Below are 26602 nucleotides of genomic sequence, written 5' to 3'. Positions count from 1 at the left end.
CACTACTTCCTTCAAAACATTATTGTGGATTTCTGAGGAGGTTTTATGGAGCAGCATCTTTTTCTCTTCCTTCCCTGACCTTCTTTCTCCCATTATCCCCCACCCACAGAAATGGAAAACAGCAAGGGGAAGTAAGAGGACAGTAACTATCCCCATTGCTTGACCGTCTTGTCCATGAGGCATTTGTCTGGGGTAAAGGTGAAGTTTCTAGCTTGTGTGCAGCCAAGATCCATATTGAACTGGCTCAGCAGGGGAAAGTCTCATCCATGCTGAGCTGGTTGAGCAGAGAGAAAGTAAGCCTACCTCACTAAGACTGGGAGCCAGAAAAGAGGTGATAAGTCTTAATAGCCTCTTCCTGAGCATGGGATCCCCATTCCCACAGCTTCCATATCTGTTCAAGGACAGAATCACTGGGGAAAGCCAGGTTTTCCACGGCAACAGGGAGGCTACAGAGAGGAGGAGGGAAAAGGTTTCCCCTCCCGTGCAGAGACTTCACACCCCCTTTCCTCAATTTTTATTCCTTTTGAGGTAACCAGTGTTCCAAGGCCCGATCTAGAGATTAACCATGTGGAAGAGAGAGATGTAGCTGTTTCAAAGTTGTAAAAGCAGGGTTAGGCTTCTCTGGAAAAGCCGCTCCCCTGAGCAACATAAGTTACAGGAACCTAAACACTGGTGTGGATAGTGCTATGTCAGTGGGAGAGCTTCTCCCACCAGCATAGCTACTGCTTGGACGGGAAAGTGCTCTCCTGTTGGCACAGAGTGTCTTCACCAGACGCACTACAGTGGCACAGCTGCCTCACTGTAGCGCTTCTAGTGTACACTAGCCCTGAGTTGACTTACGTAGTGTTCAAGTCTGTAGCTTAAGAACCTAGACAGGGTGCACAAACCTCCAAAAATATACTTTATTTAAAAGTGTAATGTTTCTGAATTATTAAAAAGGGATTTTTTAAGGGCTTTCTTGGTTTCCACTCTTCAGTTTTGACTAGGTTCTCTATTAGTGTGGTTTTTAGATGCCCAAATCATTGGGGCCATGATAACTTACGGTTAAACACCAATCTGACATGTTTTGGGTCTGATCCCACTGCAGTTAATGGAATAGATTGGGCCTTTTTTGTACCCACTATGTCGTGTTTAGAATACAAAATAATTTGTGTACATAATCATACAGCAATGTAAAGTATTTACAGGAGAGAGATTTCTTTTGGTGCACTTGCAGCTTATTCAGGTTAATTACTTTGAGAAACAAAGTTGAGGGAAAGTAGTGAATATGAATTTTCTATTTCTGACTAGTTTCACTGGATAGCTATCCATAAATTTAATTTTAGTACCCAGAGACAACCAGTGTCAGGGCCCTATACAGTGATAACTTACTGGAAAATACTATATACTCAGTGTGGTTAGCAAATGCTAATAATGCCTACTGTTTAAGTAATATTTCTATGTAGAACTTTTAAACTAATGTGAAAAACAGCCTTAACTCCCACATTTACATCTGTAAAACATTCCAACCCTATATACTGTCCATTCTAAGACAAACCAACTGAGACAAGTCAAAAGCTTTTATTAAATGTAAAATCAGAAATACAACACAATTTTAAAATGTTCATAAGTTAAAAGGCCACAACAGGGGGAAGCAAAATGTTTACAGTTGAAATGACTACTCTATGTACATATGGCTAAAATACCACTATCCAATCTTACATTAATACAAAACATGATTAAGATTACTCCTTGATTTTAGGAAAGTGGCTCAACTCTAACTAGTGCACCAGGTGACAATGGTAGATCTTTCTTATTATGTAAAGGGGGTGTAGTGCTATCCCTTAAGTCATAGGACAGTTATGGAGAAAGGAGCAAAGGTATATATTTTTCAAAGACAAGTGTCATGGGCAGTTTTATACCCAAACACCACTTGCCTATTTGCTGCCAGTACTTGAGTACACACAGGGTGTTTAGTAAGCATGAAGGGGACAGATAAACCCCAAGGGAGTTTAAAATTACTGTCAGAGGTTTAAGACTTAGCCACTATGTTGGCCAGGCAGTTGGGTTAAAGCCCTAGCCAGGTTAGGTCCCATTCACTCTACAAACTTAACCTTGTTACAACCAGGGCCCTGACTCAATATCAGACTTAGAAGCTTCACTTGGGGCATCCCACCTGCAGCCATCTAAAACTATGCAAGTGTAATTTTTTTTTTAAACAGTTGGGGGAGGGACTAAGGCCCCATTGCCTGAACAGTCTCAATCTTTCATGGATGTGGTCTTGTGTGTCACCACTCTGGTGTTGCTGAACTCTAGCTCTTTTAGCTGCCAAGGAAGCTCAGTCTGACATTGGTTTAACTCTTTACAGTTACATCCACTCACCTAAACATAATTTTCATGTTTGTTTTTATTTTACAGAATCCATCACAGTAGTGATGAAATGCAGCCTTGACAAGAACACATTTTACTTCACCTCTTAGCATGGGAAAAGTGATTTCCATTATTGAAAAGATGTTTTAACTAACATTCATAAAACCACAGCCAATCAACTAGCTTGATATAAAGACATTTGGGAGAGATGTGTAAATTTCAATACTGATACCTTTTGCTTTTTCACTATTAATACTGAAGTACACTAGAAATATTTGTGAAGACTTTACTGACCTTTACTACAGCCCAACCCCAGTAACAGCAGACCATTTAACACATCTACACTAGGAAACTGAACGGTTGCTGAGGGTCACATAAATCAGTTCCCTTGAATCTGTGCTAAAACAGCATTTCAACTACTCATGTCACCAGAATATCCCATCCCAGCACTACCAATTTCTGCTCCTTCCCGATAGCACAGAAGCATATTAGTGCAAGAACTGAAAGTTACCACCTATGGCAATAGAAATCAGTACAAGGAGACTGGTCAGGCACCAAATATTTGAAACAGTAGGCTAGCTTCTGGCACCTGCACTACAAAGATTTGTCAATATAGACATGTCCATTGGGGTGTAAAAAAACAATATAGCTATGCTGGCAAAGCGCCCACTACAGAAGCAGATATGCTAAGATGAGTAGTTCTTGAGACGGCATAACACCACCTCCTTGAATGACATTAGCAAATAGAAAAACTGCTGGCAATTAGGGAAAAGAAACTGGTTTGAAGTGTGAAAGACATCATACACCTTGTAAATAGTTTAACATCCCTGTAATTCAGCAGTCCCCATAAAATCTTTTACAAACTGGGTTTAATCTTCAGTTTGTCAAGAACAAGCAAGCCATTCAAACCCTACAGAGAACAGTCACATCTCCGCTAGTTCATGAAAATCCTTAACCTGTTTGAAATATTTATTTTTTAAAATGTTTGTTTTCATCTGAAGGGGTAATGACTGTGTTCTAGACAGATACCGAAAATTATTTTTTGAGCTGAAGAAAAGGTGGTGCAAAGTAAGTTTAAGTGTTCATTTAAAATAAGATTAACACCATTTTACACATCATCGTAGTATTCTGCTACAAGACACTATCCTAAAATCTTAAATAGTTGACAGTCCGATGTTTGCTTAACCTGACAAACTGAATCCAGTTTTGACAAGACATGCCATTGTTGATTTTTGAAACAAATATGCAAGTCTAGTTATAAAGTCTCTACTTTACATTTGCACATTGCTCAAAGGCTAACAATACACAAACTCATGGCTCCAGTTGTTTATGATAATGTTTTTAACTATCTATAATTTTTATTAATCTTCAAATAGCCAGAGAAGCCAAAAACTATGGTATTTTAACTCATGTAGCCTATGCCAATGAAAACAGAAAAAGCAGCAGCAATACAATGATGTAATCTGGAAATCAACCCCTTACTTTCGTTTGCTTTTTGTGTCAGTTGTCTGAAAAACACTAGATGCAGACATGAGATTTTCTATATATTGTCCAAGAACTTGATTCTCTGATTTGAGTTTCAGGTTTTCTTCCTTAACAGCATCTACTCGTGCTGACAGATCTATTTAAAAAAAAAAAATTGTCTTTAACACAACACACTTAAGCCATGTGATACACCCAAATCAAGTTTTTACATAAGGTAAAACTGCAAGACAATGCAGTATGAAACACCACAGTAGCATAAGAGTCATCCAACAGTCTTTTTCTAAATGAACGGTTTCAGGGTAACAGCCGTGTTAGTCTGTATTCGCAAAAAGAAAAGGAGTACTTGGGGCACCTTAGAGACTAACCAATTTATTTGAGCATAAGCTTTCATGAGCTACAGCTCACTTCATCCAATGAAATGAGCTGTAGCTCACGAAAGCTTATGCTCAAATAAATTGGTTAGTCTCTAAAGTGCCACAAGTACACCTTTTCTTTGTCATGTTGCAAATAGCTTCATTTAGAAAAAAGTCTTATCATATGGCAAACTTGTTACCCAACCATCTCATTCTGTTAATTACCCTTCACTTTTCTGTTTCTGGACTGTTTAAGATTTCAATTGTAGATTTATTTTGTGTGATTCACCTAATTTTTCAGGTGCTAACATGCTTATCTACTGTTGACTAAGCAGCCATAGAAATTTGCAGAACTTCAAGCATTAATAAGCTCATCCACAACCATATTTACTCTATGACGAAAAGAAAAGTTACTGAAGCAGGTCCATTTTGACTTTTGAGTGATTTGGGAGCATATCAAAGGGCCTGGACACTAAATCATAGAAAAATATGTTGTTTGGTGCCAATGAAGTAGCTATCCATCACATTTATGTATCTTACTCTGCCTTTTGTGGTAAACGTTCCCTTGGATAAAGGCCATGGATAGCAGTACTTTAGATTGCCCTTTTGATCAGTAGATTAAGCGTTAACATAGAATACCGGCAGTCTCCCTACAAATACGTGCATGCTGCTTAACATTTGCAACATTCTAGGATGGAAAACTGCTAACCTTCGAGTGTGTGCTGCAGTTCCAAAACTTGATTAATAAGCCGTGTTTTTTCTTCCAGTTCCACCTGATTTTCAGCCTCAACAGCTGCAATAAACCACATAAACTTTAGTGCAGTCTTTGTGGCAGAATTTGCTATTACACTAAAGAATATTAGTTAAGAATAAAGGCCTTCTACCATCCATGTCAGCATTCATCATTGTGGAAGGGGAACTTTCCACTCCTGGATTCAGGTCTTCTGGAAGGAGTTCTGCTTAAAGAGAAAAAAAATAACGTCAAAAGAAGAACCAGCCGCTGCTATAACGTAGAAGTAATAATCTTTAGAGGTGAATTTTACAGGGGCTATGGTGGTGAGTCAAGTATTGCCTAGCCCCTATTCACACACAGACCAAACAGAACAGCGAGAGGCTTTCAAACCGATTCCTAGTCCCAGTCCTAGGGCTTGGCTACACTTGCGAGTTAGAGCACATTAAAGCAGCCCTGGACGCCCTAGCTCACTACCCGTCCACACTGGAAGGCACATAGTGTGCTCTGACTCCATGGTTAGAGCGCTCCTGGTACTCCACCTCGGCAAGAAGATTAACACTTGTTGCACCTTGGCTGAAATGCCTGGGCATCAGTGTGAAGAAGGTGTTGCATTACTGCATTCTGATCAAGCTCTGGAAACATCCCATAATCCCCTTAAGTCAAGTGGCCACTCTTGTCATTGTTTTGAACTCACTGTAGGAATGTGGATATGCCCTTTGAAAGCTCCATTTCTGACAGGCGGCATGCTTATCTGCTCGGAGACAAAGCAACCATTAGTGTGGAATGTGTGTGAAAGAGAGAGGTGGGGGGGAAGAGGGTCTGCTGCTGTCTGAACTTACAAGACAGCATGCTGACATGCTCTCTCCCCCCACATACGCACAACACACTCCCTGTCACACTCCACTTCCCCCATTTGAAAAGCACACTGCAGCCACTTGAATGCTGGGATAGCTACCCCAACACACTGCTCTCTGGGGCCGTTGCAAGAGCTGCTGAGGTGGTCACACCAATGTGCTTGTATCTGTCAGTGTGGACAGACTGCAGCGCTTTCCCTACTGCGCTCTACCAAGGCGGGTTTAACTCAAAGCGCTCTACATCTGCAAGCGTAGCCCTGCCCCAATCTGCACTCCAGGTAATTGGTCTGTCAGGGCACACAGGGAGTAAGTGACTAGCACTACAGCTGCAGTCAGTCAGGCCTGGGTCAGTTCACAGGACAAGCACTGGGCGCCTCTCCCCTGTACAGACCGGCTCAACGCTGTCCTGGGGGCTGCTGTGTCCTGCCTTCAGCCGGGGCACGGGCCCTTCCAGACGGGTTCGCTATGCGGACAGCCCGCGCTGCACAGGGCGGAGCGCCGGGAACGGCTCCCTCCCCCAGCGCAGCCGGCGGGACGGGCGGAGCAGCGGCCGGGCACCAAGCGGAACAGCTCCGCCGGCCCGGCCTGCCGCCTACCGTAGCCTCGGCCCCGCCCCGCCGCAGCGACCAACGCCGCCGGCCGGGCTCAGCCCAGCCGAATCTCGCTTACGCGGCGCTGGCCCAGTGCGCTCAGCTAGGAGCCCCGAAGCGGGGCGACCCCGCCCCACTCACCCCGGAGTCGCGCCGCTGCTCGACAGGCTGCGGTCCCCGGCGCCCAGAACCAACTCACTGCCGCTCCGCCTCCTCTCCCCAGCGCGCCTGCGCAGCCGTCCTGCCCAGGGCCGGTGCGCGCGCACGCACGCACGCACCGCGCCTCGCTCACCCGACAAACGGAACAGACACCCTCGAGGAGGCGGGGCGGGAGGGATCAGACCGCTCCGGAGGGCGGAGCGTTCCACAGGGACAGCAAATAAGCAAAGGGAGCTAACATCTGTCCTAACGTCACTCTGGCGCTTTGCTTGATTGGATAAGCTGTCCCATCGGGGGAGGAGCCTGCGAGACCAAAAGGAGGCTTGGGAAAGAGGGCGGGGTCTAGGCGGGCCCTGGCTCAGAGACTCGCTGCGGCCTTCGGTGGGCCTGTTCCTGCAGTAGTTGTGCTCGCGGGGGGTGGCGTTGCCCTGGCAGCCGCACAGCAGGCCTGAGCCGTGTCCCAACGCTGCCCGCTTGGGGTGTTTTTTAACCTGTCTCCTGAAAATAGGCGGAAAGGCGCCAACTCATGAATTTTCCCCTTGTCTCCTGTGACTGTCCCCGGGGGTGGAACCAGCACGGGGGCTGCCCTGTCCTGGTGGCCCATCCGCGTGGGGCAGCCAGCGGCCCTTGCTAAAGTCATTATCATCGCCCACGGGTGTCAAGGGGCTGAACCCAGCCCACAGGCAAAACGGCTGCCAGTGTAATTCCGGGGCTGCACAGACACAGGGACCGTGCGGAGCAGCAGGGACAGTTTGAAAGGAGGGGGAGCAGAAGGCAGATTTAGTGGTTTGAGGGGGGATGCAGTAGGGAGCTGAGGAGGTGCAGAGGATAGTGAGTGGGGTAGGACATGGAGGGGATCAGATGGCAGCTTCCCTCAGCCTGGGCGTGGGGAAGGGGAGTTCCCTCTGAGCATCAGGGGGAAGGTGGTGGTGCCAACTCTTGGAAATTGGTTGTGACCAGAATGTTGCTGCTGGGTCAAGACCAATAAGAAATGGATAGTAGTTCCCCTATCTTAGGGGCAAGGAGAGGGTAAGTACTAGAGTCTTCGTCTGAGCAGGCAGGGACAGGTGTGTGGTTTTTTTAGTTCATTAACGATTGACTTTTCAGTCTGAAATTATCACACACACTTATTGGTGGAGGAATAGAGAGGTTACAAAGTCAAAATGCTAAAAATATTACTTGGAATTTTTTTTAAAAATCATGATTTTATGGGCCAATTTCATTATTTGGGGTGGGGGTCAACCCATTATTTTTGATCTCTTGAGGTTGGCAATACTACATATGCAAAATGTTCCCCTGGCTGCCTTGGTAAAAGGCACATGCAAATTAGCTCTGAATGGGGATAAAGGCTAAGTAACACTACACCCTCTAGAAGTGTTTCTGATATGTGCCAAAAGAAAAGGAGTACTTGTGGCACCTTAGAGACTAACCCATTTATTTGAGCATGAGCTTTCGTGAGCTACAGCTCACTTCATCGCGAAAGCTCATGCTCAAATAAATGGGTTAGTCTCTAAGGTGCCACAAGTACTCCTTTTCTTTTTGCGAATACAGACTAACACGGCTGTTACTCTGAAACCTGATATGTGCCAGTAATCACAAGGTGTATCTCCAAGGTACAACAGTCCTTTGCATCAGGTACTGAGGGACACTTGTGCAGCATCTATGGGATTTCATCTCTGGCTAAATATGGATACTTATTCGACTCAGTCACTAATTCCCAAACCATTTGAACTTCTCCTATTGCTTTTTATGCGCATCTGTTGGATTTTATTAACATCTTTATGTTTCTGTAAGTACAGAAGTAGTATAGTATTAATATTGTGAGTAGTCTCATTTACTTTAATGGGACTATTCATCGTAGTGGGTCCTCTACCCAGGAGTAAATGTTTACAAGATGAGACTCATAACCTGTGTTTATCAGGCAAATGAGAAGCCAGCTACTCTGAGAGTTCCAATCAAGGCTCCAGATTCTGATCTGGATAGGGCACCTTTGGACTGAAAATTGTCCTAAGGCTGGCTTAGACAATACTGAAGGATTCCTCCAGGTAGATAGGAATCCTCAGGTGACCTAGAACACAGGGGTTCTCAACCTTTTTCTTTCCAAGCCCCCTCCACCCCCGCGCAACATGCTATAAAAACTCCATGGCCCATCTGTGTCACAACAGCTGTTCTTATGCCTATAATAGCTAGGGCCAATGTTATGGGGTAGCAAGCAGGGCAAATGTCCAGGGCCCTGCAAAGCTCAGTTGCTCAAGCTTCAGCTTCAGCCCAGGCAGTGGGGCTCTGGGGCGTCAGCCCCCATGGGGCTCCAGAGCTTTAGCCTTGGGCCCCAGGAAGTCCAAGGCTGGTCCTGCTTGACAGCCCTCCTGAATCCTATTTCCAGCCCCCTGGTTGAGAACTGCTGTGACCTAGAGACTGTATCACCTTGCAAGAAGAAAGCCAAGGAATGTGTGGGCCCCTTACTGAATGAGGGAGGCAACCTAGTGACAGAGGATGTGGAAAAAGCTAATGTACTCAATGCTTTTTTTGCCTCTGTTTTCACTAACAAGGTCAGCTCCCAGACTGCTGCGCTGGGCATCACAAAATGCGGAAGAGATGGCCAGCCCTCTGTGGAGATAGAGGCGGTTAGGGACTATTTAGAAAAGCTGGACGTGCACAAGTCCATGGGGCCGGACGAGTTGCACCCGAGAGTGCTGAAGGAATTGGCGGCTGTGATTGCAGAGCCACTGGCCATTATCTTTGAAAACTCGTGGCGAACCGGGGAAGTCCCGGATGACTGGAAAAAGGCTAATGTAGTGCCAATCTTTAAAAAAGGGAAGAAGGAAGATCCTGGGAACTACAGGCCAGTCAGCCTCACCTCAGTCCCTGGAAAAATCATGGAGCAGGTCCTCAAAGAATCAATCCTGAAGCACTTACATGAGAGGAAAGTGATCAGGAACAGCCAGCATGGATTCACCAAGGGAAGGTCATGCCTGACTAATCTAATCGCCTTTTATGATGAGATTACTGGTTCTGTGGATGAAGGGAAAGCAGTGGATGTATTGTTTCTTGACTTTAGCAAAGCTTTTGACACGGTCTCCCATAGTATTCTTGTCAGCAAGTTAAGGAAGTATGGGCTGGATGAATGCACTATAAGGTGGGTAGAAAGCTGGCTAAATTGTCGGGCTCAACGGGTAGTGATCAATGGCTCCATGTCTAGTTGGCAGCCGGTATCAAGTGGAGTGCCCCAAGGGTCGGTCCTGGGGCCGGTTTTATTCAATATCTTCATAAATGATCTGGAGGATGGTGTGGATTGCACTCTCAGCAAATTTGCGGATGATACTAAACTGGGAGGAGTGGCAGATACGCTGGAGGGGAGGGATAGGATACAGAAGGACCTAGACCAATTGGAAGATTGGGCCAAAAGGAATCTGATGAGGTTCAATAAGGATAAGTGCAGGGTCCTGCACTTAGGACGGAAGAACCCAATGCACAGCTACAGACTAGGGACCGAATGGCTAGGCAGCAGTTCTGCAGAAAAGGACCTAGGGGTGACAGTGGACGAGAAGCTGGATATGAGTCAGCAGTGTGCCCTTGTTGCCAAAAAGGCCAATGGCATTTTGGGATGTATAAGTAGGGGCATAGCGAGCAGATCGAGGGACGTGATCGTTCCCCTCTATTCGACATTGGTGAGGCCTCATCTGGAGTACTGTGTCCAGTTTTGGGCCCCACACTTCAAGAAGGATGTGGATAAATTGGAGAGAGTCCAGCGAAGGGCAACAAAAATGATTAGGGGACTGGAACACATGAGTTATGAGGCGAGGCTGAGGGAGCTGGGATTGTTTAGCCTGCAGAAGAGAAGAATGAGGGGGGATTTGATAGCTGCTTTCAACTACCTGAAAGGGGGTTCCAAAGAGGATGGCTCTAGACTGTTCTCAATGGTAGCAGGTGACAGAACGAGGAGTAATGGTCTCAAGTTGCAGTGGGGGAGGTTTAGATTGGATATTAGGAAAAACTTTTTCACTAAGAGGGTGGTGAAACACTGGAATGCGTTACCTAGGGAGGTGGTAGAATCTCCTTCCTTAGAGGTTTTTAAGGTCAGGCTTGACAAAGCCCTGGCTGGGATGATTTAACTGGGAATTGGTCCTGCTTTGAGCAGGGGATTGGACTAGATGACCTTCTGGGGTCCCTTCCAACCCTGATATTCTATGATTCTAACTCTCCCAGCTTCCCACACAGGGATTGGCAAGGGGGCATGGTTAGGGATCTCTTATGACCCAGTTGCCAGAATAGTCATTCAAAACTGTAGTCAGCATAAATTAGATCAACCATCAGGCTTCTTTAATTTATGTTGGGAACTGGTTCAGTTAGTGGACCAACCCAAAATTCCAGGTTTCAGAGTAACAGCCGTGTTAGTCTGTATTCGCAAAAAGAAAAGGAGTACTTGTGGCACCTTAGAGACTAACCAATTTATTTGAGCATGAGCTTTCGTGAGCTGCAGCTCACTTCATCGGATGCATACTGTGGAAACTGCAGAAGACATTATATACACAGAGACCATGAAACAATACCTCCTCCCACCCCACTCTTCTGCTGGTAATAGATAAGCTATTACCTTATACCTTAGATAAGCTATTACCAGCAGGAGAGTGGGGTGGGAGGAGGTATTGTTTCATGGTCTCTGTGTGTATAATGTCTTCTGCAGTTTCCACAGTATGCATCCGATGAAGTGAGCTGTAGCTCACGAAAGCTCATGCTCAAATAAATTGGTTAGTCTCTAAGGTGCCAGAAGTACTCCTTTTCTTTCAACCCAAAATTGGGTGAGTGCACCTTCTCAGATCCTATAGTACAGTGTAAGAGATGAGGGCATTTTGTTAGAGTGCACTGATTGGGAGATTGCTATGAAGCTCAAATGATATTACTATTTTTGTTAATGTTTGTACAATGCTTCAATGCTCTATACAGTGCTCTATAAAGCCTATGTAATTATTGTATATGGTGACATGGTGATGCTGCATTGTGATGTTTCAGTCTGAGCCTTCACCCAAAATCAGGTTTACCTCTCAGTTCTACCAATGAAATGAGAACCAATGATGGCGTAAGAGAGACCTCTAGTGTCTAGTTAGGCTAGGCACAAATCTCTTTTCTTTTAAATAGATTCAGGAAAGTTCTTATTTGCATTTAGATTTTTTTTCTGATTAGACTGTAGATTGCACAATCACTTGTTGTGTTAACGGTACCGAAATGCCATTTTATTAAAGTTAGGTTAATAGAGTGTAGCTGAATGCATGTAACCATTAATTATCAATATTCTATCTATTAATAATTTCAAATTAATACAACCTGATAGTGTAGTATTCTGAGACCATAAAATATTGCTAGAATGTATCATAACCATATAATAGGGAAAATACAAATACTACATGTTGCAGAGGCGCAAATTTGTGATTGTCTTTTGTCATCTAGACTTCTTACAGATTTCCATGTAAAAACACTTTTCCAATATTATTATTGTTACATTTAGTACTGTCGTAGCTAGGAGCCCTAATCATGGGCCAGGACCGTGTTTTGCTAGCACTGTACTAACACAGAACAAAAAGATGGCCCCTGCCACAAAGAGTGGACATTAATGTCAGTGGTATGGTCTGCAAGATATTCTGTATAAGTGCCTGAGCAATTTAGAATTTTTAGATTGGAAATCTTTTGATAGCTTTTAGTGTGTTTCAGCCAAAATCTGTCCTTGAATGCACATACACGGCTCCCACTAAGATCATTTTGGACCTAAAGAAGCCACTGGCGTGTTTTGTAAGGTTTTTGGTTTGGTTTGATTTTGCTTCTACTTTCAAGTCTCATCCTGAAAATGCAATGTAGAAAATCAGATGTCGGATACAACTAAGTGAACTCTCCTGTTTTATAATCTGTTGACACCTCAAGTTTAGCCATCTCATATACCAGAATGTTTTTTTCAAGGGGGATGGGACAGCACATAAGTACCTGGTTATAGATAGATAACTTGTGCCACATGGGTATGTAGGTGAGTGTCTTGGACTATACACTCCCTTTCAGGGGAAGTGTGTTTTCTGCTGTATTTACACCTTGGAAAGTATTCCATGGTACTGTACCATGTTGATGGATGCCTCCTAAATGCTGTGCTAATTTTAAAAACAAACAAAAACCACTCTTCTTTTTACCTATCAAGCAACAGTTTATATAAAAATGAACACGTTTCTCAGGATATGAAAGGATTTATGGCTGATCCTCACCCTCTCTGTCATGCCTTTGTAATTAGAGCTGCTGCAAGCTGTTTGCTTTTAGAAAAGGTTTTCGGTTTTTTTAAACCTCTCTAATCCTCTCTAATCCCTGCAAACAAGCCCCCAGTACTGTAGCTATGACTTCGGAGCTTGTCAGTGGCACCCCTTGATTGGCCAGCGAGTGCTACTAGTAGAATGACAGAAGCTAGCTCTCTTCCTATGATCTTGCATGCTGCCCTTGTTATGCTGCCAGCCTGGCAACCAAGAGTCATCTTAGATCTCTGGCATAGACCGAGTGTAGTACTGCTACAACAAAACTACCAGCACAATCCATTTCTCCTGTTTTTAATTAAATTCCTTCTAAACTCAAGAGCATGGATGGCTTTTGCATATGTATGTGTGCATATGTGGAGTTTGTTTGCCAGGCAAAAACCACTCCCTTTTGTCCACAAACAAAAAAATTGTTACAGGTGTTTTTTACCTGAGGAGACTTCTCTTCAAATCTGTAGTAGTTTCTCCCTTCCATTATTCCCTGTTTTAAGACAGGGAGCTTTGGATCCTAGCAGTGCCACTCCTTTTATCAGTCATGGGGTTTCATTTAACTAAAACACTGCCCCCTTCTGCTCCTTGGCCTGACTATGCTATTTCAGCAGGGCAACATGCTGAACACCCTCAGTTCCTACTTAAATGAATGGGAGCTGAAGGTATAAGGTAAGGTATTCAGCACTTCACAGGCCTCTAAAGTGCAAAAGACCTGGTTCTTGCACAAATTACAGTGTTCACTGGTGTGGTATAATTGCTAGGTTTCCAAACTAGTCTCAAGTAAATTCCAAGTAAATTAGTGGTTTAATAAGCATTAATAACGTTTATAAAAATGCAAGGAGAACAATGGGGAAGACTCCAAAATGCCTATGTAGATGCTGTTATTATTTTGTAAAAATGTTCATAAATTAATCCTAGAGATTTTTGTTTTTTTTTTTGTTTTTTTAAGATGGAGTGGGCTTGCAATGGAGTCCTTGCTTAGTTTATGACTCTTTCTATGACTGAGTGTAACTGCTTGTAATAAGAGATGTCCTCAGACCATTATTCTAGCTTGTTCTTTTGTGGACCAGCCAGTTGTCTGAATTATAAAATCATGTTGGATAAAACATTGGAAATTCTGCCTTGCGTTTATTTTCCATTTTGTCGTATGGGGTGCTGTCAGGGGTTGTTTTACTTTGCTCAGTTTGGGGTAGGATCCTATCATAATGTCTGTTTTTGATACATAACTCTGATCATTTGGGAGAGCAAATGTGCTTTGTGTTGTTTTATCTTATCTGAGGTTTACGTTTCTCTGTTTATAAAATCGTATAGTTTTAGGTCTCAACTGATGCAGAAAATGAGATGATGGAGAATTCAGTATTAGGTTATTAAGTTATTTAAAGATGCACAGGGAACTGGGCAAATGTTTCCTTGCATGTGTTACTGTAGCACTATTAGCTAGATTAGCTCTTGGTAGTCTGAATCATATACTGCCACATTTGTTTTGTAGGTACTTATATGGTCCCTATGACTATAGTATCTGAGTGCATCACTATCTTTAGTGTATTTGTCTTCACAACACCTCTACAATCCCATTTTTACAGATGGGGGACTGAGGCACAGAGAAACTAAGTGACTTGCCCAGGATCACATAGAAAGTTTGTAATAGAGCAGGGAAGTCCTAGACTAGTCCCTTAAGTACTCGGCAACTTTTCCCATCAAAAGCCTCTTGCTTCTGTTCAATGTTTTCAAAGTTAGCAGGACAAGAGAGTAGAGAGTGGACGGTTGACTCTTCTGTACTTAAGTAATCTGTGTGGGATGGAGGAGAGAAATATTTCCTTGGTGAATACATAGAGAGAATAGTTATGATGATAAAAGAAAAGGAGTACTTGTGGCACCTTAGAGACTAACCAATTTATTAGAGCATAAGCTTTCGTGAGCTACAGCTCACTTCATCAGATGCATATCGTGGAAACTGCAGCAGACTTTATATATACACAGAGAATATGAAACAATACCTCCTCCCACCCCACTGTCCTGCTGGTAATAGCTTATCTAAAGTGATCATCAGGTGGGCCATTTCCAGCACAAATCCAGGTTTTCTCACCCTCCACCCCCCCACACAAATTCACTCTCCTGCTGGTGATAGCCCATCCAAAGTGACAACTCTTTACACAATGTGCATGACAATCAAGTTGGGCTATTTCCTGCACAAATCCAGGTTTTCTCACATCCCCCCCACCCCCATACACACACAAACTCCCTCTCCTGCTGGTAATAGCTCATCCAAACTGACCACTCTTCAAGTTTAAATCCAAGTTAAACCAGAACATCTGGGGGGGGGGGGTAGGAAAAAACAAGAGGAAACAGGCTACCTTGCATAATGACTTAGCCACTCCCAGTCTCTATTTAAACCTAAATTAATAGTATCCAATTTGCAAATGAATTCCAATTCAGCAGTTTCTCGCTGGAGTCTGGATTTGAAGTTTTTTTGTTTTAAGACAGCAGGGTAGAGTGGAGGAGCTTGGGACCTGAACCAAGAACATGTGTAACTATGTAACCAATAAGGGGCAAGCTGTTAAACAAATACCAACTGTATGCATCAGAGTGAAGATCTGGAAAGTGAAGGGTAAAAGGTATTAGAGAGACCAGGGGGGTGAGGTAATATTTTATTGCACTAACTGCTATTGGTGGAAAGGACAAGCGTGTAAGTGGCACAGTCCTTGCCTTCTGAGACCTTGGGGGATCATCTGTGTCTGCCTGCCATCCTGAATACTGATGGTCCCCCAAAGGCTGACAAGGGAATGACTTGAGGAAGAGCTCTGTACCGCATGCAAGCTTGTCCTTTCCACCAACAGTATTTGGTCAAGTAAAAGATATTACCCCACCCAAATTGTGTCTCTCGTATCCTGGGACCAAGACAGCTGTAGCAACACTGTGAAAGATATTTTCAAGAAAGTGAAATGGCAGTGAGCTAGCTATGTTGGAGGAAGCTGAACTGGAAGATGGACTATGTTTTCAACACTTTCAGCAGAACAAAGACTGAGGTAAGTTTGTTTGCTTTTTAAATTTTCATAGTCTATGACAAGTTCAGAATAAAAAAAAATCTTGAGGATTTTAAAGGGATACAGTTTGTTTGGTGCCTGCAAATCCTACTCCTCAGCAAAGTGTTACATAAATAGATGATAAATTGAAAAAGTACATTTTTTTAAAAAGTGAAACCAACATATCTGCTAGGCACAGCTGCTCTGTCACTTGTTTGTTTTTTTTTTTCTTTACATCCTTCCCCCAGATCTCATTTATAGGTTGTGTCCACTTAGACCCCAGTAATGCACTGCGAACTGTGCAGGCAGAATCAAAGTGAAGTCAGTGGGGCTCCTTGGGTTGGAAGCTCTCTGGGGCAGGGACTTTGTCTGTAGAGTACCTAGCATGCATATGGTGCTATATTTTACTAAATAACAATCATTTACCTTGCTTAATGCAAAATAAATTCCAAGTAATGCCCTGCATACAGAGATCCTTGGCATTAGACACTACATGGAACTTACCCTCCTTTTTAGGGAAGGTACATTTTGGAATCTTAACTGACCGTGTCCCTTTTGAGTGAAGTAGACCAAATATATCCGTTGTGTAACTCTCCTGACTTCACAGTGTTTTGCTGACCTCTTTACATAAAATTTGTCACTTCTTACTTTTCAAAAGTGTTAGCACAAAGATCTTGTCTGGATACTTTCTAGGAGTACACTGAAGGTGATAGTGATCACCTACATTGATAAATTTGCCAGAAAAAGCAACAGTGCTGATCCCTTTATAAAAGAAATACTGTCATAATCAGTACATAAGTGTTCCCTTTGGAGGATATCAGACAAAATAGTCTGGTTGTTATTTTTTCTCATGATTAGTTGCACTGATTCTGATGGGTAAAGGGAGTCTGATATCACATGCATGTTACTCCTGCGGGAATTCTGTGCCAAAAATTAAAAATTCTATGCACAATATTTTAACATTTTCCAAAATTCTGCATTCTGCATATTTTAATTGTCAAAATAACACAATATAATCATGCCAGTTTCAATTATTTAGGTAATTTATTTTAAAATACCTGTCAGCAAGTATGTCTGTAACAATACAGACAACAAAAAAGATTCAAGAAATGTTTTTTGACAAATAGATTCCTTACGAGGCATATTCATACAGAACTTTGAGTAATAATTCATTTAAACTACAACACAGAAACTTATTTCCCACACCCCTCAGACACAGTGCAAAGGCTTGGGGGAGTTAGGGGTAGCAGATGAGCTGAGGGAGAGGGAAGTGATTGCTGGAAGAAGCCTGGGAGTGAACCTGGAGGGTTGTCGGGTGTGGGTGAGAGAAGTATGGAACAGTTTTTTTGGGGGGGTGGGGGATTGTTAGGGAGTTGGTGAGCCTCCCCCATGCAGACTCTGGCTGACCCCTAGCCTCTCTCATTCCATCAGGAACATCTGCGCCTGTCCCCATATGTCCCTGCACCCCTCCAATCCGCATGTGTCCCTTCACCCCCACTCACCGACCCAGTCCTCCATCCCCATGTGTCCTTGCACCCTCACTCATCCACCCCCTGTTCCCATGTGTCCCTGCACCCCCACTTTCATTCAGCCCCCATCCCAGTCTGTTCCCTGCTAGCCTTTCTGAACCCCAGTCTGTGACACACACCCTCAGAAGCCCCATGTGTCCCATGCTGTCCATCCCCCTATATCCCATGCCTCCTCACCTGGCCCCACAGGCAGGGCACTGTGAGTAACACAGCTTCTTCTCCTCCTCCTCCCCTCTCTGCGGCTGGCTGCTCCTGAGCGGAAGCAGCTGCTTCTGTTCTGGCACCACTGCAGCCCCTCGTGGATAAAAGGTGTAACTGCAGTGCCTCTCCAGCAGAATGTATTTTCTGCGGAGAAAAAAATATTCTGTGAGGGACATGAATTTTGCCTGTATGTAGTGGTGCAGAATTCCCCCAGGAGTAACATGTATGATGTCAAATACCCATCTCTACATCCAATCAGATTTGCCTTTCTGAAGATTAACTACACTTTGGTGAGAACCTAGAAGCAGATCTGCTGCCACTAGGGTGACCAGATAGCAAGGGTGAAAAATTGGGACGGGGGTGTGGGGTAATAAGCACCTATATAAGACAAAGCCCCAAATATCGGGATTTTCCCTATAAAATAGGGACATCTGGTCACCCTAGCTGCCACCTGGCTCCTCTCTCACTGAGAAGAACAAAATCAAAAGGGCAGATATTTATTTGCATATGAGTAAGTGCAAATTAGTCATCCTTGATTTTGGTTATTTGTTTTTGAGTAGTAGAGACTGTCTGAAACATTCACTAGAAGGTTGAGAGATTAGGCATAAACTATGTTCATAGAATTTTGCTAGTTTATTTTTGTTTCTGAAATTCAGTGCCCTTTATCTTGAAGAAAATATTTTATTACTAATCACATATGCTAAAAATTGATTGTTCTGTCTTGTAAAGCAGCACACCAAGATATTAATATCTATTCAGCGCTGTTTAAAGAAGAAATAAGAGGATTCTTTTTATTACTGGAAATACTTAAACACTGCCCTAAGTAATGTTCCACTATTCAGCGTCTTTGTTTATTAAAGCTGTTTTTACATTGCACACTAGATCATTTACTTCAGCTAACTGTATTTTCTGACTGAAGATTTACACAGAGAGTGAGAGAGAGACCGTATAATTTTTAGCAAGACATCAGTGACCCTGAAGTCACAACTGATTTACATGTAACTAAGAACCAGCACTAATCCATTTCTTATTAATTTTCTTTATAATATTATCTAAGGCATTTTGCCAGGCCAGGAGAGGTATTCATGGTACTGTAGCCCATATTATCTTCAACTACAGGAACAGCAAGTTTCACTGTACAAAAGTAATTATCTATACTTACATGTATCCCAAGTTCCAATTAAGATTTCCTAAAACTAGCTGACATTGCTTGCAAAAGGAATTAATTTATTCAGCTTCACTGAAAAGAGTATTTTCCATATAATAGCAATGATCTTTCAGCATATAAGGTATCATTAATAGTCAAGATTATTTGAGTGCATAAATATGTACAATTACATTATGACTAGAAAGAGAGACAGAATCTCAGCATGTTTTGACTCCTGACACAACAGACAAACAGTAATATAGCTTGTCACTTCCTACTGGTGGTGAACACTTTCGGGTGTTTTATTTCTAAAACTTGTGTCTGCATCATGGTTTTTTCTGTGATGCATAGGATACACCAATAAACCATTCACTTCTCTTGACAATGTTACAGGTACAGGAGGAATCTGCTTCCACTGACTGACAACAGAGGCTTCACTGTTCCCCATTAGAACAGGAATGTATGCTCCCTTTTCATCAACAATAGGATCTGTTGTACATTTTCTAAAATGAGTATGGCACATCACTTTTTAGACTTCAGTTTTTCCTTGTTTAACCAATATTGTTACGGGTGGGGAAATGAAAAGGAATACAAACTGCTTGATACTTTTTACTAGCAGTGCTAAGTACTACAGGTCTATAATGTCAAGTCTTTTCTTTATCTGCAGAGATGACAGATGGCCTTTGAGAAGATTTTCAAGTAATGCTGCTTTTGCCAGAATGCGATACAATTATTATTTCATTTTGCCACTAGCTGTAAGGAATGCTGTAAGTAACACATGGCACCTTCATACAACTTGACAGTCTCAGCTAAAGAAAATAGACCTATACCAAAAACAGAAAGAGTGTTGATTAATATTATCCATAATAGTTTCATAATGGCAGTTTTATTTGCCAAACAAAATCAAGCTATTGTTTGAATGAATGAGTTCTGTGTCTCAGGTTATTGTAATGAACTGTCTCATATTATTGTATATTCTTTGTATGCCAGTAGCACCTATAGGCCCAAATTGAAATCAGGGCCCCATTGTGGGCGGCATGGTAGAAACACAGAATAGGAAATAGTTCCTGACCCAATGAGCTTATAGTCTGCTTATGTTTCCTCTCTTTAACACTAAGTAAACCATTTAATTTAAGCATTAAATGGACATTCTTCTCATCCCCTGAAGACCTGGACTTCACAGATGATGTTGCTCTTCTATCACATACCCAACACCATATACAAGAAAAAACTACTCGACTCAACGTATTTAGCCAGCAAATTGGACTGAAAATCAACCGCAATAAGACAGATATCATGACCTTTAATATTGCCTCACCATCGCCAGTACGGATAGAGAATTATGTTCTCACCAATGTAGAAACCTTCACATACTTGGGCAGCACCATCAGCCAGGATGGAGGAACAAGCCAGGGCAGCCAGAACAAAATCAGTAAAGCCAGGAACACCTTCAGCAGCCTAAATACAGTCTGGAAATCCACAAAATACAACACCAAAACCAAACTCAAGATTCAGCAGAGCTGCGTACTTTCAACACTACTTTATAGTGCAGAATGCTGGGGAATGAGAAAGTATGACATGTCCAAACTGTCTTCATTCCATACAACCGGCCTCAGAAAAATCCTCCGTATCTTTTGGCCCAGAACAATCTCAAACCAAGATCTATTGGCACAGTGCAGCCAAGAGGATCTGAGCACCATCATTGCAATCTAGGAGGTGTTAGAGATGGATCAGTCATGTGCTTTGGATGGAAACTGATTCCATCACCAGAGTAGCAATAAGATGGACACCTGAAGGCAAGCGAAAATGAGGCCAACTAAAAGAGCGAAGAGCTGTGGAAGCCGAGCTGAAAAACCTGGGGCACAGCTGCGGAACCATTGGAAGACTTGCCAGAAACAGACAGGAGTAGAGGAGCTTTGTCACTAAGCGCCGGAGGTGTAATAGGAACATGATGACGATGATGAAGAAACCATTTAAATAAGATTTTTTTCAAAAAATGGGAGTTCCACCTGCATGTGAGAAAATGTGTGCATGCATGCACCCTCATTTGTACACACCGATATGGCAATTGCATGTTCAAACTGTTTGCCAAGAACCTATTTGTATACAGAATAATCCATTTTGTTCACCCAGAAGAGTTGCATGTGCATTTTTCCCAATGCACAAATTGACATCCAGTTTTTAAAAATTTTGTCTTACTGATTCTCCCCCAAGCTTCAGGCTATGGATGACAAACATAAAGTACATGGCATGGTCTTGGCATTTTGCTAATGTAGCCCTTGTGCTGCTATGTTTTGTGAGAACACCTTTCAATGAGTCATAGCTCACCAAAGCTTTAATGGTGACCTTACAGTAAGGGGGAAGTAGGTTTATGCTTTTTGCTTCTTTGTGAAGTACAGCATAACGAAGGCCTGAAAGGTCTATGGAGAAGAGTTTTGCTTTTCATGTCCAATTCTCTTTCCATTAGAAATTCAGCTCTTGTTTACCCTGTTTTTCTTGTATGTACATGTATATATAAAACACCAACCCACAAAGCAGAAAAAACTTCGGGCCTTCTTTATACATTGTAAAGAAGTAAACAAGCACAAATCCAATGTTTGTTCCAGCTTATGTTGCCTTTAACACAGTGTACAGAATGGCAGTATGCTAGCTTCTACAATTAACAATAAGTGCTGGTCTCACCATTTAGTTGAAATTTTGTCTTTATTTACTTTATACAATCAGTTGGGTCTGTAAACATCTTTGAGAAATTTGTAAAGTGTTGTTAGTATGTAAAAGAAAAGGTATACCTTTACTTCTTTACCCAAAGGTGGAAGTACTTTTACTGCTTCACAAATATTAATTATTGTTTCTGGACACACCTAGATGTCTGTGCTGCTACTGTACTGCCCCTGAAGCTTATCTTTTTGCTACCATTTTGTATTGGTTGTCTGATTCAAATTAAAAATGAGATTAAAAAAATCTGGGTTTTAACACCAAAATGGAGAAATGCTGCTGTTATGAAATAGCAATAGATATTAAATATTCATGGCTTTCAGTCAATCAGAATCAGTAACCCTGTTGCTTAGCCACAATTTTCCCTGACTTTTTGCTATGTTTATACTAAAGAAACTTTGACATGTAAACTTGCAGTTTTTGTAGCCGTGTTAGTCTGCATCCACAAAAACAACAAGGAGTCCGGTGGCACCTTAAAGACTAATGGATTTATTTGGTCATAAGCTTTCGTGGGTAAAAAACCCACGGACTGCTCGTTTTTGCAGTTTATATGTTTATTGGTCTGATATGTTATGAGGTAGCACGCACATTTAGCACAATATTTTTCTTGTAGGCTATATTTGTCTTCTTCAGTATTAAAGTTCTTTATTTTTGTCTATTTCTGATAGGATTGGTGCAAAAATATTTGCTACAGTTCATTAAGATGAGTGATCAGACTTTAAACTTAATAACTGGAGCGTTTACTTCTGCAATCACATCAGCTCATTCTGAAAGCAATGTCCACTTGCTTATCATTCATTTCAGGGTCCGGTTTCAAATTGCACTTTGGTTTTGCTCCCTCCTTGCACTGGCTGTAATTCATTTCTTGGAACTTTTCCTGTCTGACTCTTATTCCCTTCCTTCTTTCCCCATTCATCTGTAATTGGCCTCATCTCTGTTTCTCACCAGTCTTACCACTATAGCCACAAAAGCCTTCTCTTCCTCAGTTCCTGCCATCCAGAGTTATAATAGTTAATGCTAACATACATTTTGGAAGTGATATTAAACTTTATGCTTCAGGGTTTAAACCAGTATCTAACTCCTAGGGGTTAGGTGGTGTCTTGCATCTTGTTCTGAAGCATTTGGTTCTGGCCACTGGCGGAGACAGAACACTGGACTAGATGGATCACTGGTCTGAATCATATGACTGTTCCTAGAACAGCATGCCTGTGTCCCTGTTTCCCTGTGATTTCAAATCTTATCTGAAAACATCACTTTTCTGTCTTGCCTATTCAGTACCTCTTAATTTCTCTCTCCTGTGATATTATTAATTATTGCTCTTGCTGTTGACTCCTGCTGGAACAAAAATTTCTGGGATCAGTGGCAGACCTATCACATTAAGGGACCCCAACTCTGGAATTCACACCTCTCCATGGGCCACCAGAGCCCCAATGTAGCGCACTTCAGCTTTCAAGGCAAAGCATATTTATTTAGTTTAGCATGTTTAATTCCAGGTTTGGGTGTTTATATTTGACGGTTTTTTAATTACTGACAAATGACATGTTAGTTATCAATATTATAGATGGTGGCAGCAGCTTTGTTTGTGTTACCCACTCAGGGGACTTGGTGGTCTTGGTATTGAAGAACAGGACTGGCCTCTGTTCTTGATGTGACCACAGACTTCCTGTGTGATTTTGGACAAGTCACATAGGTCAAGTATCTAGTGCATAACTTTTGAGATGCTTAGGATGTGATTTGAAGAGGTACTGAGCAACTACATCTAGTTCAAATTAATGAGCTGTCAGAGCTCAGCACCTCTGAAAATCAGATCCCGGGTGCTGTAGCACCAATGGACTTCAACTAAATGTATGTGCTTTGCCTCTCTGAAAATGAGGCCAAGAGGGTCTTAAGTTGGGCACCTGAAAAATGACACAGACACCCAATGTCAGTGGACACTTTAAAAAAAGTAGGCCTGAACTCCCTTTCCTCATCTGTAAAGTGGGGATAATATTTCCCTTGCTGACAAATGTGTTGTGAGGCTTAATTCATTAATATTTCTAAAGCATTTTGAGATCCTCCTTTGGAAGGTCAGAATCCACATGCTAGTCCAGTCTGAGAAGGTGGGTGTTGGGCAGATGCAGATTACCCTAAATCATGGACCCACTGTGGGTATGCCTGCACTGCACACTAAGCCGGGGCTCTGAGTCAGAGCCCCTCTTCTGCCCCCCACACAAATCAGTCTGACTAGGGTCAGCAGGCAGTCAGGACCTGGGTCCCAGACCCCTGTTAGGGGGGTGAGTCAGAGCCCAAGTCCCACTATAACTCAAGTCTAAGCCCTGTCATTTTGCAGTATGGATACAGCTCAAGCCACAGAGCCGAGTCAAAAGGTCTATGTAGTGCAGTATGGACACATTAGCACAGCGATGAGACCTGGGTCCAGCAGTTGTAAACCTGGATTTATAGTGCAGTGTGGATGCTCAAGCATGGGCTTGGATACACTGAATCCAAAGCCTGGGTCCCACAAATTAGGGCTTAGTGTGCAGTTGTAGCTCACAGCTCACTCCTCTCTGCCTGCTCCTTCCCCCCACAGTCGTTTGTCCTTAAGGCAGGAAAAAGGTGGGAGGGTATAGTGTATGTAGGTGGGTTGTGTAGGCAGGTATTGTGTAGGTGGGTTGTGCAGAGGGTATAGTGTGGGGGGAAGGGTAGGGCAGTTGGGGAGTGCTAGACAACCACTTAACCGATACTCTGTGAATCCCCCTTCTGCCCACCCCTCTTTACTTCCCTGCAGAGTCTGGCCTGGGGAAGAGCAACCTGGTCCCCGGCTGACCAGGAATTCAGCCTCTCCATCCCAGCCATCTAAGAGCTGTGCTGGGCTGAATGGGTGCTGCCCTGGGGCACAGAACAAAGGCTGCCATTCTTCCTGCCCCTTTCCTGGGCAACCTGCCTCCCCCCACCAGCACCCCCGAGTGCTGTGGCAGGGGAAACAATCCACTGGCTTGTTGGGCTTGCACTGCATGGGGATCGTGGCCAATGAATCCCAAACACACACCCCAACCCCTCCGTTCTGTGTAACCCACCCAAACACGGACCTTGGGAAGAAGTGGAGCAGGGGTGGGAAGAAGCAGAGTAAGCGTGGGCCTTGGGAGGAAAAGGCGGGACAGGGCGGAGTACGTGTGGGGCCACAGCCTGGGCACCAGTGCCCCCCCCCCCACACTTCTAGGGAGGTTCTGGTGCTACTGCACAGGGCACAAAGGCAGCAGACTGGCACGCTTCTAAAGGGAGGTGATCTGTGTCGTGTACGGCATTTGTCCCCTACAAGGCCAGCCTGTTTTATTTTGGGGAGACTTAGCCTCCCCAAGCCTCTGATACACGCCACCCATGAGTTTATGTAAATTATAGTTTTAATTTTGTATATAAACTCCTAGCTATATAGTGATACATGCTTTCTAAAGCAATAAAATGATACTTAAGGGTCTGATTCTCTGCTCCATCACACTTATATGATGCTGGTAGAGAATCAGATTTTAAAAGTCTGAATTATGGGAGACAGTATGAACAAAAGACACTACACAAAATAAAATGTTATAGTAAAGAGTCATATGATAGAATGGGGAGAAATGGGCCATGCTACATAGTAATCAATGAGCCACATTTCTGGCCTATGTAAATCAGCATTGTTCCACTGAGGTCATGCTGATTTATGCCATCTGAGAATCTGGCTTGTCCTCTTTAATAATTTTATTACATATGCATGGTATAACACATTCAATTTTTCCCATAAATAGAAATATCCTATTCCTCCTTCCAAATAATTTTTTGGTCCACAAGCAGGTGCCCTTACAGTTTCTTTAAAAACAATTAAATGCATAACCGTTGGGATTTGAATAGATTATGTCATTCCAGTCACTAATTAATTTGTGACACTTCTTGTGACCTTTATCTGCTGTATATTGATTATGGTGCTAATCTGTATTCAATGGGTATTTCTTTTTTTTTTTTTTAACAGTAACAGCTACTGAGCTAACAAACATACTGTTTTTTCCTACTAAGATAGTGGAAGGCTACACAATTTCCAGCTGGAAATATGTGTCACCGTACACTATTTAGACTTCTTCCACAACTCCCCAGAAAAATCTCAATTTTTATTAAAATCACAAGGCTTATTCAACTAAACAACTAGAAAAGTTTACTCAAGGGCATTTTCTAAAAATAACATTCTAGCAGATAATGAATAATGAGAGATCTGCATGCGCACACACAGACTACTTGTATTACCTAATATTATTGTTTAGCCTTAAAATTTGTTGTGTACTATAATAAAATGACTGGCTTCTTACCTGAATCATCTGCCAAGGAAATGTTGGTGAAAGTGCTGTCTTCCTCTTCTAGAGGCTCCTCCATTTTGTTTCAGCTTTTCAAACAAATTTGTTTCACAAATGCATCAGTGGCATTTGTCACCCATATTTCAGCTTGCATATGACATCTCTTGTTAAATCTTTAATGATTCCATCCACCAAATTGGTGCTACCTGATCCTTCCAGTAACTATACACGTCTTTCTTTCAGTGTGATCTCTTGACTGAACCCTGAGCTCCTTCCCGGAAATTGTTAAACTACAAAGTTAAAGAGTTATAACAGCTTGATCAGATACATGCAGAGCAAACACTATTGTTTCAGACTGGCTGTGTGACAAGTACTGTACTTTCTGCATAATGAGGTCTCTTTTCTTTTATCTTTTCTTTTCAAGACAGGAAGAGGTAGGGGAGAAAACCCAACTTTAAGAGCTCAAACAGATAATTTTACCTGTAGCTCAAGTAAATGCAATGATCAGGTTTGGGAGCTGCAGATTAAAAGCCTAGTCCTTCAAATATTTAGACACAGGAGTGATTTTACTTACATGAGCAGTCCCATCAAAGCTAATAAGACTAGTTGCATGAGCAAAGTTACTTGCAAGTCTAAGGATAGGACCTTATGTTCTGTGCTGTAGATAGGAGGAAAATGGAGAAGTTGTCACAATATAGACAAATCCTTCTTTATTCTTTTAGGTTGCATTTTTAAATTGTCTGTTTTTTATGAAATTCTGTATATGTGTCAAATTTGATATGACAAACTAGGAAATGCACCTTGAACTGTGTACCCCTCAGAAACATACTTTTGTTGCATTCATGGAACTAAGTGGCTGCTTTCTAGCATCTGTTTTAGGGCTTGCCTACA

General features: G+C 42.6%; 1 protein-coding gene across 6 annotated transcripts; it reads right to left on the bottom strand.

Moving 5' to 3' along the window:
- Window positions 1-1545: 1545 nt before the first annotated feature.
- SCOC (short coiled-coil protein) lies at window positions 1546-25998 on the bottom strand. 6 transcript variants are annotated; one of them, XM_078852484.1, is made up of 6 exons: window positions 25727-25989; window positions 17525-17692; window positions 5615-5671; window positions 5072-5143; window positions 4897-4980; window positions 1546-3970 (listed from the first exon to the last, which is right to left on the bottom strand). In XM_078852484.1, exons 1-6 carry the CDS (start codon window positions 25788-25790, stop codon window positions 3828-3830), a joined length of 588 nt encoding a protein of 195 aa, XP_078708610.1. In that variant the 5' UTR covers window positions 25791-25989; the 3' UTR covers window positions 1546-3827. The 6 variants fall into 6 exon arrangements, with proteins under 6 accessions (XP_078708610.1, XP_073197285.1, XP_073197289.1 ...); XM_073341184.2 differs by lacking the exon at window positions 5615-5671 and having other exon boundaries at window positions 25727-25998; XM_073341188.2 differs by lacking the exons at window positions 17525-17692; window positions 25727-25989 and adding an exon at window positions 6506-6659.
- Between the last annotated feature and the right edge of the window lie 604 nt (window positions 25999-26602).

The sequence above is a fragment of the Lepidochelys kempii genome, chromosome 4 (genome assembly GCF_965140285.1).
Source record: "Lepidochelys kempii isolate rLepKem1 chromosome 4, rLepKem1.hap1, whole genome shotgun sequence".
Taxonomy (NCBI): Eukaryota; Metazoa; Chordata; order Testudines; family Cheloniidae; genus Lepidochelys; species Lepidochelys kempii.
Note: the sequence above shows the minus strand (reverse complement) of the source record. Positions and strands in the feature narration are given on the sequence as shown.

Excerpts from the sequence above, each read along its gene's own strand:
- SCOC (XM_078852484.1), bottom strand. The coding sequence starts at position 25,790 with ATGGAGGAGCCTCTAGAAGAGGAAGACAGCACTTTCACCAACATTTCC. Across the intron at positions 17,693-25,726 it reads TTCCTTGGCAGATGATTCAG|AAAATACATTCTGCTGGAGA; the intron begins GTAAGAAGCCAG and ends TTTTCTCCGCAG. Across the intron at positions 3,971-4,896 it reads ACTGCAGCACACACTCGAAG|ATCTGTCAGCACGAGTAGAT; the intron begins GTTAGCAGTTTT and ends TTTTTTAAATAG.